General features: G+C 42.0%; 1 protein-coding gene across 5 annotated transcripts in view; it reads left to right on the forward strand.

Annotated features, from left to right (window-relative positions):
- Slc38a6 (solute carrier family 38 member 6) overlaps nucleotides 1-13,995 on the forward strand; it is a 67,322-nt gene that overhangs the window by 34,651 nt on the left and 18,676 nt on the right. For all 5 annotated transcript variants that reach the window (XM_060387640.1, XM_060387641.1, XM_060387642.1 and 2 more), the window contains one exon: nucleotides 8,816-8,894. In XM_060387640.1, the coding sequence (XP_060243623.1) occupies nucleotides 8,816-8,894 (79 nt within the window). The remainder of the gene's footprint in view (nucleotides 1-8,815; nucleotides 8,895-13,995) is intronic.

Below are 13,995 nucleotides of genomic sequence, written 5' to 3' on the forward strand. Positions count from 1 at the left end.
CTGTCTCAAAAACGAAAGAAAGAAAGAAAAAAAGAAAGAAAGAAAGAAAGGAAGGAAGGAAGGAAGGAAGGAAGAGAAAGAGACAGAAAGAAAGATTATAAATTAAGATCTGAGCTATTTCACTCTAAGTATTGTTCAGCTAAACTGAATCTTTTTAAAAAGCATTTGTATTTATTTATTTATTTGTTTATTTATTTATTATACAATGTTCTGCCTGCATGTACACCTGCACACCAGAACAGGGCTCAGGACCTTTGGAAGAACAGCCAGTACTCTTAATCTATGAGCCATCTCTCCAGCCCACTAAACTGTATCTTTAATGAGTATTTTGGTAGCATGTGGGGGGTGGGGGGAAGCTTCCTATCAATAAATTGTTATGGAATCCTGAATGTCCACATTTTAATGTGTTGAATTTTCATGAAACAGTGACTTCATACTTTACTCTAGAAACCAGGAAAACTAACTTCATCCTTTGGGCATTTTTTAATAGTACAATTGCTTTCAAAATTTGTAGTAAAATATTTTCTAATTAGAAATTTGTGTTGCTTAGCTGCATAGTTATAATTCTTTTGCAGGACCCCATTAAGATTTGGTTCAGATTGGAATCAACCATTGTTAATGATTTTGCTAACTTTTTAGTTTGGAATTTGAATCTAAGCTTTAGTCTTGGTGTGATATCACTGTCTTATTTCCTATAGTTTTTACCTGATGTCAGAAGACCATCGGTTCACTTTATGTACTATGGTGTTGGCAACGCACACTCCAGTCTGTTTTGGCATACCTACTAAAGCAATGTGGGAAAGCCAGTAAGAAAGGGGCCACGGGACTGCCCAGTTTCTTTTCCTCTCACCTGGTTAAGACATGGCTGTTTCATCTCTGCTGCTGTCAGTCTGAGGTTGTCTCCACATGATTTCTCTTCTGTGCTCTAAGCTCTCCCAGGCGTCATGGCCCATTCTTCTTTGTACTCCCAGTACCCACACAGTGTCTGAAGTTTTTCTGGAGTGAGTGGGGCCTAAGTGATTAGGACGCTATATCTAAGCATTGGGAGCTGGAGGGATGGCTCAGTGGTTAAGAACGCTGGCTGCTCTTTTAGAGGACCCAGGTTCAATTCCCAGCACCCACCCGGCAGCTCACAACTGTTTGCAACTCAAGTTCCAGAAGGATGTTATGCCCCCTTCTGGTCCCCACAGGTGCTGCATGACGTGGTGCATAGACATATATGCAAGCAAAACACCATACAATCTTTTTTTTTAAGTGAAAGTAAATGTTCTTTGTCCCTGAACGCATTCAAATGAAACTGTTTGGCCAGTTGTTTGAATGTTCTGGAAAAGATTCTTGGATCTGACGTTATGTAAATCATCAGGTCCCTGCATTCTTCAGGTTGTTGATTTGCTTGCTTCTTTTAGAACTTGAAAAGAGCGACTTAGATGCTGTCACAACATTTTAAATGTCCCCTGGGTTCAGGAAAGCTGGTAATGCTTATTTAGAGTGACTTCCTCATTATTTTATTCACATTACTTGAAAGTTTATTTATTGAGCGCCTGTGAGTAATAAGTGAAAGCATATTTCCAGAGGTTTTCTTTTCTCAGCCAAATTTGAATAAATTATTCCTTCATTACGATAGAATTTGAAGCTCACTCTTGTAAGCAGAGCTCTGGGTCGGATGTCAAGGCGTTTCGTCTTCTGTCACCTTCCGGCTTTGCTCCAGTAGGCGCATGCTTTGAGGAGCCTCTCTCGTTCTCTTGGCTTTAGTTTTGTCTTTGTTTAAGAGTTTTGGTGGGAAATTGGGCTTGGAGTCTCCTCTCGTCTAGAAATGTGGATTCTAACATGCCCTGGGGAAGGCGTGTTCGTTCTTTCAGGCATTAATGGGGCAGAGTCTATATATTTTAGTTAGGTGGCATGTCTTAAAGCTGCTTAACTCTTTCACTCCCTGCCTCCCTTTGAGTGTGATGGGGTCTTGCTGTGTAGTCTAGGCTAGCCTCCGACTCTTAGTCTTTCTGCCTTAGCCCCCTGAGCACCGGGACTTCAGATGTGCACCACGACACCCAGTAGACCAGTTATGTTTCATGCTGCTGCTGCAAAGGAGAGAGGGTTTATTCCAGCGTACAGCTCCGGCGGAAGGCCTGGAGTTCCTGAGGCTGCTGTCAGGTTGGCCCACAGTCTGGAGTAGGGACGCTCAGGACCCCGTCCCATGGAGCAGCACCATCCACGTGCAGGCGGCTCTTCCCAGCACAGTTAAGCCGAGCAGGGTAATACCTCAGAGGCTTGTCTGCGAGGGAGTTCTAGATCCTGTCAAGTTGGCAAACACTGTTAGCCACTCCACCCAGCTTCTCTCTCTTTTTCTTCAGATGGTTTTGTTATTTAGAAATTTTTCATACGATATATTTCATCCATATTTTCTGTGCCTTTTGTCCTATGCTATGTGATATCTAACCATCTCTGCCTTCTTGTTTCAGTCCGCAACACTAAAAGGAAACACCGGGGGCAAAATGATCATAAATTTCTAAGTTGCACTTGACTACTTATTCTGTAGGTGTTTTGGTGAAGGCCTGGTTTGCTCTTTTACCATAGTCATAAACAAAAGTGAGGCACTGTCACTTATCACGGGCCCCAGTGTGACCTACCAAAGTGATTGTCGTGGGTGCTTCGTTCCAATAATGTTTACAAATGCCACTTACTACATTTAGGACTCTTAAGGCTTTAGAACTATTGTCCTTTAGAGCGTGGAGAGCCATCTAGAAACTATTACTCACTTATGACTCCTGATTTCTCAGTAGTGATTATTCGGAGCCTGACAGAGGCCGTTGCCATGTGTCGCCCACCACGTCCCCTGCCTGCCTCGGGCAGAGCTAGCCTTTGCTGGCGTTTCTGCAGGGACAGTGGGAGAAAGGAGACCTCCCAGAACTTCAATGTTGAATGCTTTCACTGGCAAGAGAATGCTAGCACAGGGTTTGAACTCAGTAAACCGCCCCCTAGGAGGACTAAGAAGTGTAGTGGGAAGGCCGGCTAGTTCTCACAGTTCCTACTCCGTTGCATTACTCGCTCTTCCCACCGTGTGAAAGGAGTTAAGTTTTACATGAAATTGAACTTCTGCGGTAGACCATTCTGTAGGCAACACTGTCACTAGAAATCAAACAGCAAACCCCCACTCATCTTAGTTAAGCCAAGAAAAGTCCATGATTAAAGCAAAGCCAGTTAACGTTCCTAATTCATGTCATGCTCAGCTCAAAACATGGAAAGGCGAGCGGCTCCAAGCAGCACGCCAACTTGCTCTACTTTTATGAAATCTGTCGTCATTACAGACAGCATATTCTTTCTCAGTTCCCCAGGTCCTCAGAAAATTAACAATTTAATGTCTACGCATTGTCGGGAGAACCCTAGCTTCGCTGAAAACGTCTGAAATGGCTTAGAATGGCCCAGGTTTTCCAGCCTGGCACCCAATCCACAGACTTTAGCAGCCTTGATCAACGCCTCTGTTTGGGGCTGTGAGGTGTGGGAGAACCACGGCACCCATGCACTAAGATGGCGCAAGAGTCTGCATCTTACAGACAAGATGATTCAACGAACGACCACAAAAAAAAATCTCAGATTCCCATTATTGAACAAATCCACGATGTAATGTTAGGCGATTTAAATTTTTTTCTTGCTGCTCTTAGGACTGTGAAGGAGGAGCACAGGGTAGTGACACGGGCTGTTGTCCCTCGGGAGCTGGGCTTGGGAGTGCTGCTACAACGCCATCTGCTGGTCAGACACTGCAGCTTTGTGGGTTGTTTTGTTTAAGCCTGACTAGTATTATCCCCAAATTCTAGAAAATACTGCAAAAGAGGAGAAGTACAGGAAGTCTGAGGGTCCTTTTCCGCAAGCATTTGCCTCGACACAAAATCTAGTACTAATATGTCACTTTAAAGAGACTTCAAAAAATGCGTTAGCAATGACTTCTGTTGAAGTTTGATAACAAGGTTTAAAAAATAGATATTCTGATCGTGTGTGTGTGTGTGTGTGTGTGTGTGTGTGTGTGTGTGTGTGTGTTGCTGGGGATTGCATGCATGCTAAACATGCTCTCCCACAGTGCTTTCCCAGCCCTCATTTTCCCCTCTGTTGGAGACAGGGTCTCGCTAGGCTATCCCAGCAGGCCTTGAACTTCCCATCCCCTGGTGTCAGCCCCCTGCCTAGCTGGAATTCCACGTCCTAGCCACCAGGCCTGGCTCTGTGGTCACTGTTCAGGTTTAGGGTCTTAACAAGCTATAAAGTAAAGGCTTTTTTAGGACAGTGAAGGAACATTTTCCACCATGTTTTTTTTCCCCAGTTTTGCAGAACTTGGGAAAATTACATTGTTTTATAGAGATTTTGAAAAAAATTATTCTTAAAAAAGAGATTGTATACAATTTGAGTGGAGATAGAATTTCCATGGCATTGAGATGTTCAGTGGAAACACCAGGTTAATGAGACATCTTGAATAAACTAGTTATTATCCATGACTAAAGACAAGTTTGAAATAAAACTGAATCTGTTCGATGGAAAGGCAAACCATGGCGCCTCTGTTTGTTTAGGCCACTGACTTAATCCCCGGAGAAGTTGCTGGGCTCTCCCCAAGTGCTGAAAACCCAGTTCTATTTTTAAAATAGCTGAACACCATCCCGCTTCACGCTTGCTCTCCGAAGTGTTTAACAACACAGACAATTGTCTTTTAGACTAATGATTGTTTAGGCCCATACCCAGTTGAATCTTTTCTTTCTTAAAGTTGTGTAGTTAACTAATGACAAACTGAGAAGCAGGTTACTGGGGAACATTAGTTCCTAAAGCATAGAGATATGGAAGAAGGAGTATTTTTGTTTGTTGTTTTTGTTTTGTTGTTGTTGTTATTGGGGGGGGTATTTGTTTGTTTTTAGGTTTCAGTGACCTGTTAAATCTCTGATATATTCGAATAGGAGAGTTTCTCCTCCTTGGAGCTACATCTCCACTGACAAGCAACTAAATCATGGCAGTGGATGCTATGAGGTCCTGACATGAAGCTACATGAATTTTGAGCCAATTACACCAACAAAAGGGCTACAACCCCAAATAGACTCCGTTAACAATGCTCTGTGTCTCCAGCTAAAATGGTGTAAAACTTTGATCTTCATTCTAGAGGTTCTTATTTTCTTTAAGCCCAACTGATAAACTCAGCAGTCAAAAGCAATTTGTTGCTTAAATGCTGATAAAAAATGAGTGAAGGACCTCATTCTAGAGAGACCCATCTCACCAACTTTTTAAAGTTTTTTTCCTGGCTTTGGCAGACTGCTTCTCCACCTGCCTGGAAAAGACTAGCATTTAATAGAGTGAATTCCTCCAATGAAACCAGCTGTTTCCACCGACACCCTCATAGCAAGTCAGAACACGGGACTCCAGTGTCTGTGGGTGAAATCATGTCAGGTTGCTGTGGAAGTTAGAGGTGCAAAGATCTTCCTATCACTCAGAATATAGCCAAGCATGCAATAGGCAGGCTGTGCCCAGAGTGGGTAGCTGTTCTCACTTCCTAGCCTTTCTCCTCTCTGTCCCAACTCAGGTCTTCTGTGACCATCAGGCAGTAGAACTCACGTGTCCCGATGAATGCCAGGCAGTAGTGCTCACATCTCCCATGACTATTGGGCAGGGTAGTATGCACATCTGCCCCTGAACGTCAGGCAGTAGTTAGTACCTGCATCTTGCCAGGGCCATCAGGCAGTAGTTAATATTCACACACACACACACACCCCTTCAAGCACTAATACTCAGATCTGTCCATGGCGACAGGCAGCAGTGATAGCCTGCTGCCTGTCACCTGATGAGACGTCCCTGCTTCAGTGCCTTCCTGGTGTAACTACACCGTTTCCACGTGGTTTGTAAGGGATGCGTCCCATTCCTGTGCCTTGACGAGGCTGACAGACTCTTTATCTTCTTTCCAGGGTGGTTTCCTTTAAAGTGACGAGGAAAGAGTACCTATTCGGCTGATGTGGTGAAACTGAATGATTTGTAATGGCTGATAGCTGTCATCCAGGTGTATCCTGTAGCACAGATCTTGGCTTTGGTGTTGTAGAGGCCAGAACTGTTTGACTCTGACTGTGGCCCTTGTGGTTGATGCTGGTACAGCCATTAATTTGGAGGAAGCACGGTGTGTCTTGTATTAGGAGTCTGTACCATGGATAGATGCCAGCAAAAATCATTTACAAATTCTTGTTCATGGCCTGTCTCTAAGATAAGTCTTAAACATTTCCTTCTGCCATTAATAGAAGATAGGTGACAGAAGGCGAGGCAACCAGCTTTTCGGCCGGGTGACCTTTTGGTTAAAAACAATAGATGTAGGAGCTTTCCTGCTGACAATATTTTTTGAAACTTTCCTCTGCTTTCTTTACTGACCTGATCTTTTGATGTGGCTATGATTAAGATGTATTTCCTAACTTTGTGTATATCTAGCAGTCTTTTGTTCTCAGTATTACACATGTTAAGGTGTTAGTACTTACATGAAAATTTATTTTGTGGTTAAGAAAAAGTAATTTTAACAGTGAGATTTCTTTGTTTTACTTGCTCAACCAGTGGGATTTCCCCCATGGAAAGCGCTGTGGTTTTGTAGGTCTTAAAACACCAGCATTCTCCAAGGAAGAAGCAGGGCTTCACATGTTTTATTACACTCGTGTACACTGAGAGGCCTTTTTTTTTAAAAAAGAAAAAAAAAACAGAGAAACATATGTTTAGTGAGTTCATATTTCTTAAAATACACATGGCTCTTCAGACTGGAATCTGTTGAAACAGTACTCCCATTTGAAAACCAAAGAGTGAAGGCTACACACAAAAGTGATCAAGTGATTAGCCAGAGGCTAATAGAAATTCTGGAAAGAATGACAGATTGTGTATGAGAAAGAAATATAATCTCACATTCATTGTAGCTTTTTTACAATTAAAGATCAAAAAATAGAAAATTACTGGAGGAGATGAATTACTGAAACCTTAGAAATGCACATGGTGTCGGATTGATCCCAGCAAGAGGACTGATGAGCCCATGATAAAAGTATTGAGTCCAAGTCTGCGTTCCTTGTTTTAAATGTACTTTTGTCCTTTTATCCGCTCCTCTTCTCTCAAGATATGGTTAAGTAGTTTCTAAGCCAGTTTTGGAAACCTCGAATCTGTTTTTTTCTTTATCATATCACATGCATATATAATTCTTTGGAAAACAAAGTGCTGTAATGACGCCAAATCTTTGGAGGGAGGAGGTAAGCGCAACCTTCCCCTGTCCTGTGCCTAGCTGATGGTGTTTTCCCTTCTGAGAAAATGTACGAGGCAGAGAACATTTTCACATCCAGCTGCTGAGAGCAGCCACGGCTAAGGGCTCGCGGGCATGCCTCGATGGCTCTAGTCATAAATGATATAACATGGGTACATGTTTTCATTGCAGGAGAGTGATCATTACTCACGTGTTCTAAAATTAGCTTTATCCTAGGTATCTGCTATTTTACCAAAAAGAAAAAGACTGGCCATGTATTTGTGCACGTGGCAATCTCTCCTGCAAGCTAGCTTCTCATTTTTCTTCAGAGTTAAGCCATCCCAGCATTCTAACTGCAGAGCTCAGCTTCTTTCCGACAGCCGGACCGAGGAATGTACACTGTTCTTAAACTGTGCTCCTTTTCATCCAACTTCCTCCAGACTTCCATTGTTCAGACTTGGCATTCATTGGTGTTCTTAGTTTTTATAAGCCCAAGGAGAAAGTGGAATGTTTCCTGAAATATAAATAAGTAATAAAAACAGTATGCACATAGAACACACTTATCGTTCTTCAAGGGTGTTTTTTTTTTTCATTGGCTCTTTTAAAAAGTGTGTGTGTGTGTGTGTGTGTGTGTGTGTGTGTGTGTGTGTGTGTGATCAATCCAATCTCTGGGGAAAACACTTAAGCTGACTGCAGATCAGCTGGGTTTCCACGGAGCTGAGTATGTAAGCTTCCCCTCCTGTATTTGCCTAAATAAGTTCTACATTCCATCTGTATTCATGATGGAAGGTTTTCAGAAGTGTGTGTGTGTGTGTGTGTGTGTGTGTGTGTGTATAGGACAGAAGAAGGTATCAGATTCCCGGAAGCTGGAGTTACAGGCAGTTATGAACTGCTCAGCAATGCTGGGAGCCAACCACTGAGCTCTCTGCAGCCCCAGAAAGTGTGTTTAATAACCACATGAGGAACAGTGTCATTATTAAATGACATGAAAGCTAGTTCTTTCTCGTAGGCTAGCGGATAAAATCTGGGTGGTGGTGCTGCCTTCGGTCTCTGACTGCGCAGTTGGAGCAAGGATTAGCAGCCGTGTGTGTTTACCGGCCGCATGGCGCAGTGGCTCAGAGTATCTTAAATATAAGATACTGTTTACTCTATTCATGTGTTATAATGTGTGGCAGAGAAGGAGGGATTTGGTTTCTGAAAGAGATGTGTCTTCCTAGTTAAATTTTAAAAAAGCAAGTGATTAGTTATTAATTGTATTAAACGTGTTTTGTGTTTCTTACTAAATTAACTTTTTGTACATTGGACAGAGGAGAGGAAAGGGAGCTTTTGCAAAGCTTGGAATGGTTTCATTATGAATGGCCTATTACAAAATCCTCTGTTCTCGTATCTTTGGATTTGCAGTACAAAGGTTAGGTGTTAAACTCACCGATTCTCCTCTACAGGGCCGTTTACCTTCCTTTCTGCTATCTATGTATGTGAGGCAGTGCGTTATGTTATCTTCTGTATGCTGCCCAAGATCCAATGGACATACAGGTTTCTGAGTAGATTACTCTTTGAATGGTTAGATTCTAATAGGAATTCTTTTTGTTCTTTTTGCAGCTATGTCATCGTATCTTTTAATTATTAAAACCGAGCTTCCTGCTGCTATTTCAGAATTTCTGCCTGGTGACCACAGTGGGTAAGAGAAAGGGTTTCTTTGTATCCATTCATTCATTCTTCCATTCATTCATTCATTCATTATGGGTTTTTGTTTTGTTTTGTTTTGCTTTGGTTTTTCGGGGTTTTGTTTTTGTTTTCAAGACAGGGTTTTTCTATGTAGGCCTGGCTGTCCTGCAACTCTCTCTGTAGATCAGGCTGGCCTCAAACTCACAGAGATCTTTCTGCCTCAGCCTTCTGAGTGCTGGGATTAAAGGCTAGCCACCCCGCCCAGCATGGTTTTTTGTTGTGTTTTGTTTTTATATTATTGAAATCTAGTGACAAGGGAAACAAGTGGAGCACTTGCCCTCGGGACACCTAAGGCTTTATGAGCGGAACAGCAATAAAGTGAGCACCTTAGGGATGTCTGCTGATGAGCCACTGAAGCCCTTGAGCCCCGTGATGGTAAAGGCCACATCAAGTCCAAATTAGCTCTTATTGAAAAGTAAAAAAGCAGCTAAGGGTATGAGAGATGGAGGATAGTGGAGGAAGCCTTAGGATCTCTAAGTGGGAGGGACATTGAGTGATTTTTGCTGTCGTTTCTCAGCAAGTTATTGTGACAAAGAATGTGACGGCTGCAGCCACCGTGAGAGAGTCATATTAGACAGTGTAAAGAATTACGGACGAGAACTTTTTCACTTAGCATTTCTTAATATTATGAATAAAGCTGAATCACAGTAGACATCCATTCAGACCCAGGCTCCTGCAGAATATGTTGACTTAGCTCTTCCTATAGGTAAGGAGCCCACATTCATCATGCTTTTCTTCTTAATATGTAGAGCAAAACTTCCCTTTTTTTAAAAAAAAAAAAAAAGTAAACTCGGGTTAAGCCTGTTAATCTTCCAGCTACTCTACCCACTTTTCAGAACACAACAAAGGAATGCCGTTTCTAGAATGGAATATTTGGTTGGTTTCCCCAGTAATCAAACTGTCTGGGATGCAGAGAAAAACCTCAGGATTTAGTTCTCTGCTTAGAGAAGTTGACTTCTCTTAAAGAAGTAGAAAGTGCCCACGTGTAAGGAAGGGTATGCTTGTTTTCCATCACGATGGGATTAAAGTGAGGGTAATAACGTCCTTCACGATCTTCATCCTTGAGGACTCCCTTCACTTCCTGGCCCATTAGGCCTCACAGCATGCACCCAGCTACCTCGATTTACCGTCAGCTTCATCTGGCTGCCTTCTGATTACGTTCTGTTAGACAGCAGACTGCTCTAAGAAGTAGCTGTGTAAAACACACTTTTTTGGTTTTGCTGCAAAAAAAAAAATTAATAACCACGTTTGTTATTTGAATTCCAAGCAAGAAATGTGTACAGAGAGTTAGAACCCAGGGCAATGTGAGGAAGAATAAAAAAGTATGGAAATGTGTATCCTGTGTGTTTCATGCTAGTTAGCCTCAAGCATCTAACTTGTCATGAGCTATAGGTTTCTTTCCCTGGAGCTCTGAGGGCCCTGATGAGGGCACCGATGAGGGTTGGGAATGTGGCTCCCAGACAGGGTGCTCACCTAGCATGCCCAAGGCCCCAGGTTCAATTCTCAGTACCAGAAAGAAGCAAAAACAGACAAGCATTCTGCAGTGGCTGGAGAGAGGGCGCCGTGGTTAAAGGCACCAGTGTTCTTTTAGAGGACCCGGTTCAGTTCCCAGCACCCACGTGGCAGCCCACAACCCCTCAACTCCAGCTCCAGAGGAGATGTGATCCCTTCACACAGGCAGACAGGCATGCGGGCAAGACAACAGTGCACGTATAATAAACAAATAAGTCATGAAAAGAGGACACCAACGACCTTATCTTTGTTTAGCTGCTTCCTTAACGGTGCTGTTTTGATGATAAATAAGATGGCGCATGGCGCATGTGTACATGCTTGTGAGTGGGTAGCGCAGGGTAAATGTGGAGGACGGGAATTCCAGTGACCGGGATTAATTAAGGGAAGACTTTCCTCTTTTATCCAGACTGCCAGGAAGCTCAGAGCCAAACAGAAATAAACTCTGTTAAATCTAATGGTTGTCCTATGTCACCTGAGTTTGTCTTTGTTTCATCTCTTTGTTTATCTTTCGGTTTCAGGTTCTGAATTTGGTGACTCATTTTAACATGTTTTAAGTAACTTTAGAAATAATTAAAGTGCTGAGTGACAAAACTGCTATTAAAACGGGGGGGGGGGGCTGGAGAGCTGGCTCAGAGGTTAAGAGCACTGGCTGCTCTTCCGTAGGTCCTGAGTTCAATTCCCAGTAACCACATGGTGGCTCATAACCATCTAATGAGATCTGGTGCCGGTGAACGTGCAGACAGAACACTGCCTAAACAAACAAAAAACAAGTAAATAAAAAAAAAACCAGGGGGAGGGGTTGTTGCTAAAGCATTTTTCACTTTAAATCAAATGCCATGTCTATTGTTTTATCATTTGTTTTAAATAATTAAAATTAACTCCTGTTTCACTTGTATTAGTAAAATCTTTATACAAATCTTCTATTTATATGATAAATGGGCTTTTAAAAACTGCATGCCTCAAACACTGTCACCTACTTTCACCCAGAGTGTATTAAAATTGCACATTTTTGATGGCTCATACTGTTTTACATGTAGTATATTCATTTATATAGAGACTATATTAATTGGCTACAGGGAATTAGTCTTTGAAGCCTAGTCTTGTAAAGTCAGAGACAAATGCTGCAGTAATGAACATGGCTTTGGGAGTAGTTTATTCCTGGGTGGAGTTGTGTGGCAGTATTTCTTAACTGAGATCACGTGGTATTGCTGTTTTATTTTAAGGTTTGGTTTACTCTAAGTTTCAGTTAAAATCTTTCAGGTGTCTTTATTTTCTGGCTTGTCTGTGGGTATGGATATCTTTATGAATTATAATCCTTTAGAAAGATGCTGTCAAATCACTTGTGGTCACATATTCTAATTTCAAAAAAGTTACTCTTGGAAATCCAGATCAGTAATACTTATATCAAACTCTTATGATACATCTATATTTTTTCTAGAATAACTTGTATTTTTTAAATCTATAGCTGTTAAAAGTTGGGAGCTCTCTGTTAACATTTAATGGTCTTGTCAGGGGACTATGATTGACACAATTAAGTTGTCTTGCATTTGAGTTACATAATTGATATGGGATGTGAGCAAGATCCTAATTGAGAACATACGATGCTCTTGTTCCATTCTATTTGAGAATGAAATTAAAGCAACTTATAAATAAATCTGGTTTTCATTAAAAAATGGAAAAAACATCTGCGTGCCAAGCATTTGCAGTGCAGCTAAGGATTTATACTCTGTGTTTCATAGTTGGAGCGTTTTTATCATATAGGATTAAATCCACAGATCAAACAAGTTTTCTAGGAAGTATAAAACTTTTTACTCTAATTCTTTTGGCTTAAAGAGAATGTATATTTAGGTCACAGTAGGAAAACAGGAGTTTAGTTAGATAATTCTTTTTCCCCCTCTTAGAAAAAAATTTATGTGCAGTAAATTTTCCTAAAATCTTGGTTTATAAAATAGATGCATTTAGTATGCACTTTTAAGAGTGCTTGTTGCTGGTTGTTTTCTCTGGGCTTAGGGTTAATCTCATTTGTTCTCTGGACAGTCTCCATTGCCAGACACAATGCAATTGTCTGGGACTCGATGTGAAATGTAAACTCCGCTGTATGTTACAATGTGGCCTTTACTGATAATGAAGGAATGATACAGAAATCATTATCTTAATGATTGGTTTTATTAATGTCAATCAATAAGTATAAGAAACAAGTTATAGTAACCAGTCTCCAGGCCTAGATAAAATCCTTTTAATGTTAAGAGTTCAGTTCAGTCCTAAAGAGAAAATGAAGCATGACCTTGAATGGATGAGGGAGCGTCTGAAAACATGCCATGAACTCAGAGCAGCCACTCAGAGTGGCTGGGAGTGTCTGTATCACTACTGTCATGAGCCCACGGTCCTTTTATGGCTTTTGTATACACATGAAATGAAGATGCTGGACAGGGTGATCTCTGAGGCCTCTCCAGCCCAAGCACTCCCCACTCTACAAGTCTGATACCGTTACACCCTACAGTCAGGGCTGCGTCAATCATGCCACTCTTACAAATGCACCAGGATTCCATTTTCAGGTCACACACAGCAGCCCTACTTCAGGATTTCCAGGTGTTCCTCTAATCCTATGCAAGAGGATAGTTGCTGTCCTGTGGCTTAACACACAGCCTTTTACGCAACTCCACTTTCCCAGCCCAGTATTTTGTTTCTCTTCTTTAAGAGTCAGGTTGGTTTGTAACCATTTTATTTTATTTTATTTTTATTTTATTTTATTTACAGTGAGAACATTGGTCACAAGCTGTACCCTCTTAACAGATACTCACTGTACAATGCAGTGTTGTTATCCAGCAGGAACAGCAGTGCTAACAGATGGAATCTGCTCAGCTTATCCCTTGGGGCCATTTTTCTACTGGCACTGCAACTGTCTGCGTCTGATACCGGGTCCCAGAAGGAAAGACATTTCAGACATAGAGCCCCGGGCTGGCTGCCAGTTACAGAATTTAGTTGCCAGGTGGTTCTTAGGGAGGGCTATTTTGAAGTTCCCATTTGGTTTTTTTATTCAAGAGTGACTAGAGGATGAACATGTGAGCATCAGTTTGTGTTTATTATATGGTTGCTTTTGTAGCACTTCCCACACACCAGCCACCGAGGGCCGCGTGCACATGCAGACAGAAAGCACAGCACAAGGCCTGCAGGGCAGAAAAGCTTGTGCATCTGCCAGCGTATTTGCAAAGGACAGGAGTTGGAGTGGGCAGGGGAAAGTGATCCTGTTTCTGCTGTTGCTGCTCAGCTTGCTCTCTTAAGGAGGATGGTGTCACTACCCAGCGGGAGTGAATAAAGGTATACCAGAAGGATGGCCTCCCGAGCCAGGGTGTAATGGTGCGCGCTGAGCAATAAAAGCCAGGCATGCAACAAGCCAGCTCCTAAATCCAGGCTAAGGAAAACTGTCTTAACTTGACAGGGCAGTGGGACACTGGCCTCCTGTTAAGAGTGACCGAGGATGGATTATCACAGAGGGGGATTTTGAAATCATCTACCAAACACTTATGGAAGGAATCACCATT

Source organism: Meriones unguiculatus, chromosome 7, assembly GCF_030254825.1.
Source record: "Meriones unguiculatus strain TT.TT164.6M chromosome 7, Bangor_MerUng_6.1, whole genome shotgun sequence".
Taxonomy (NCBI): Eukaryota; Metazoa; Chordata; class Mammalia; order Rodentia; family Muridae; genus Meriones; species Meriones unguiculatus.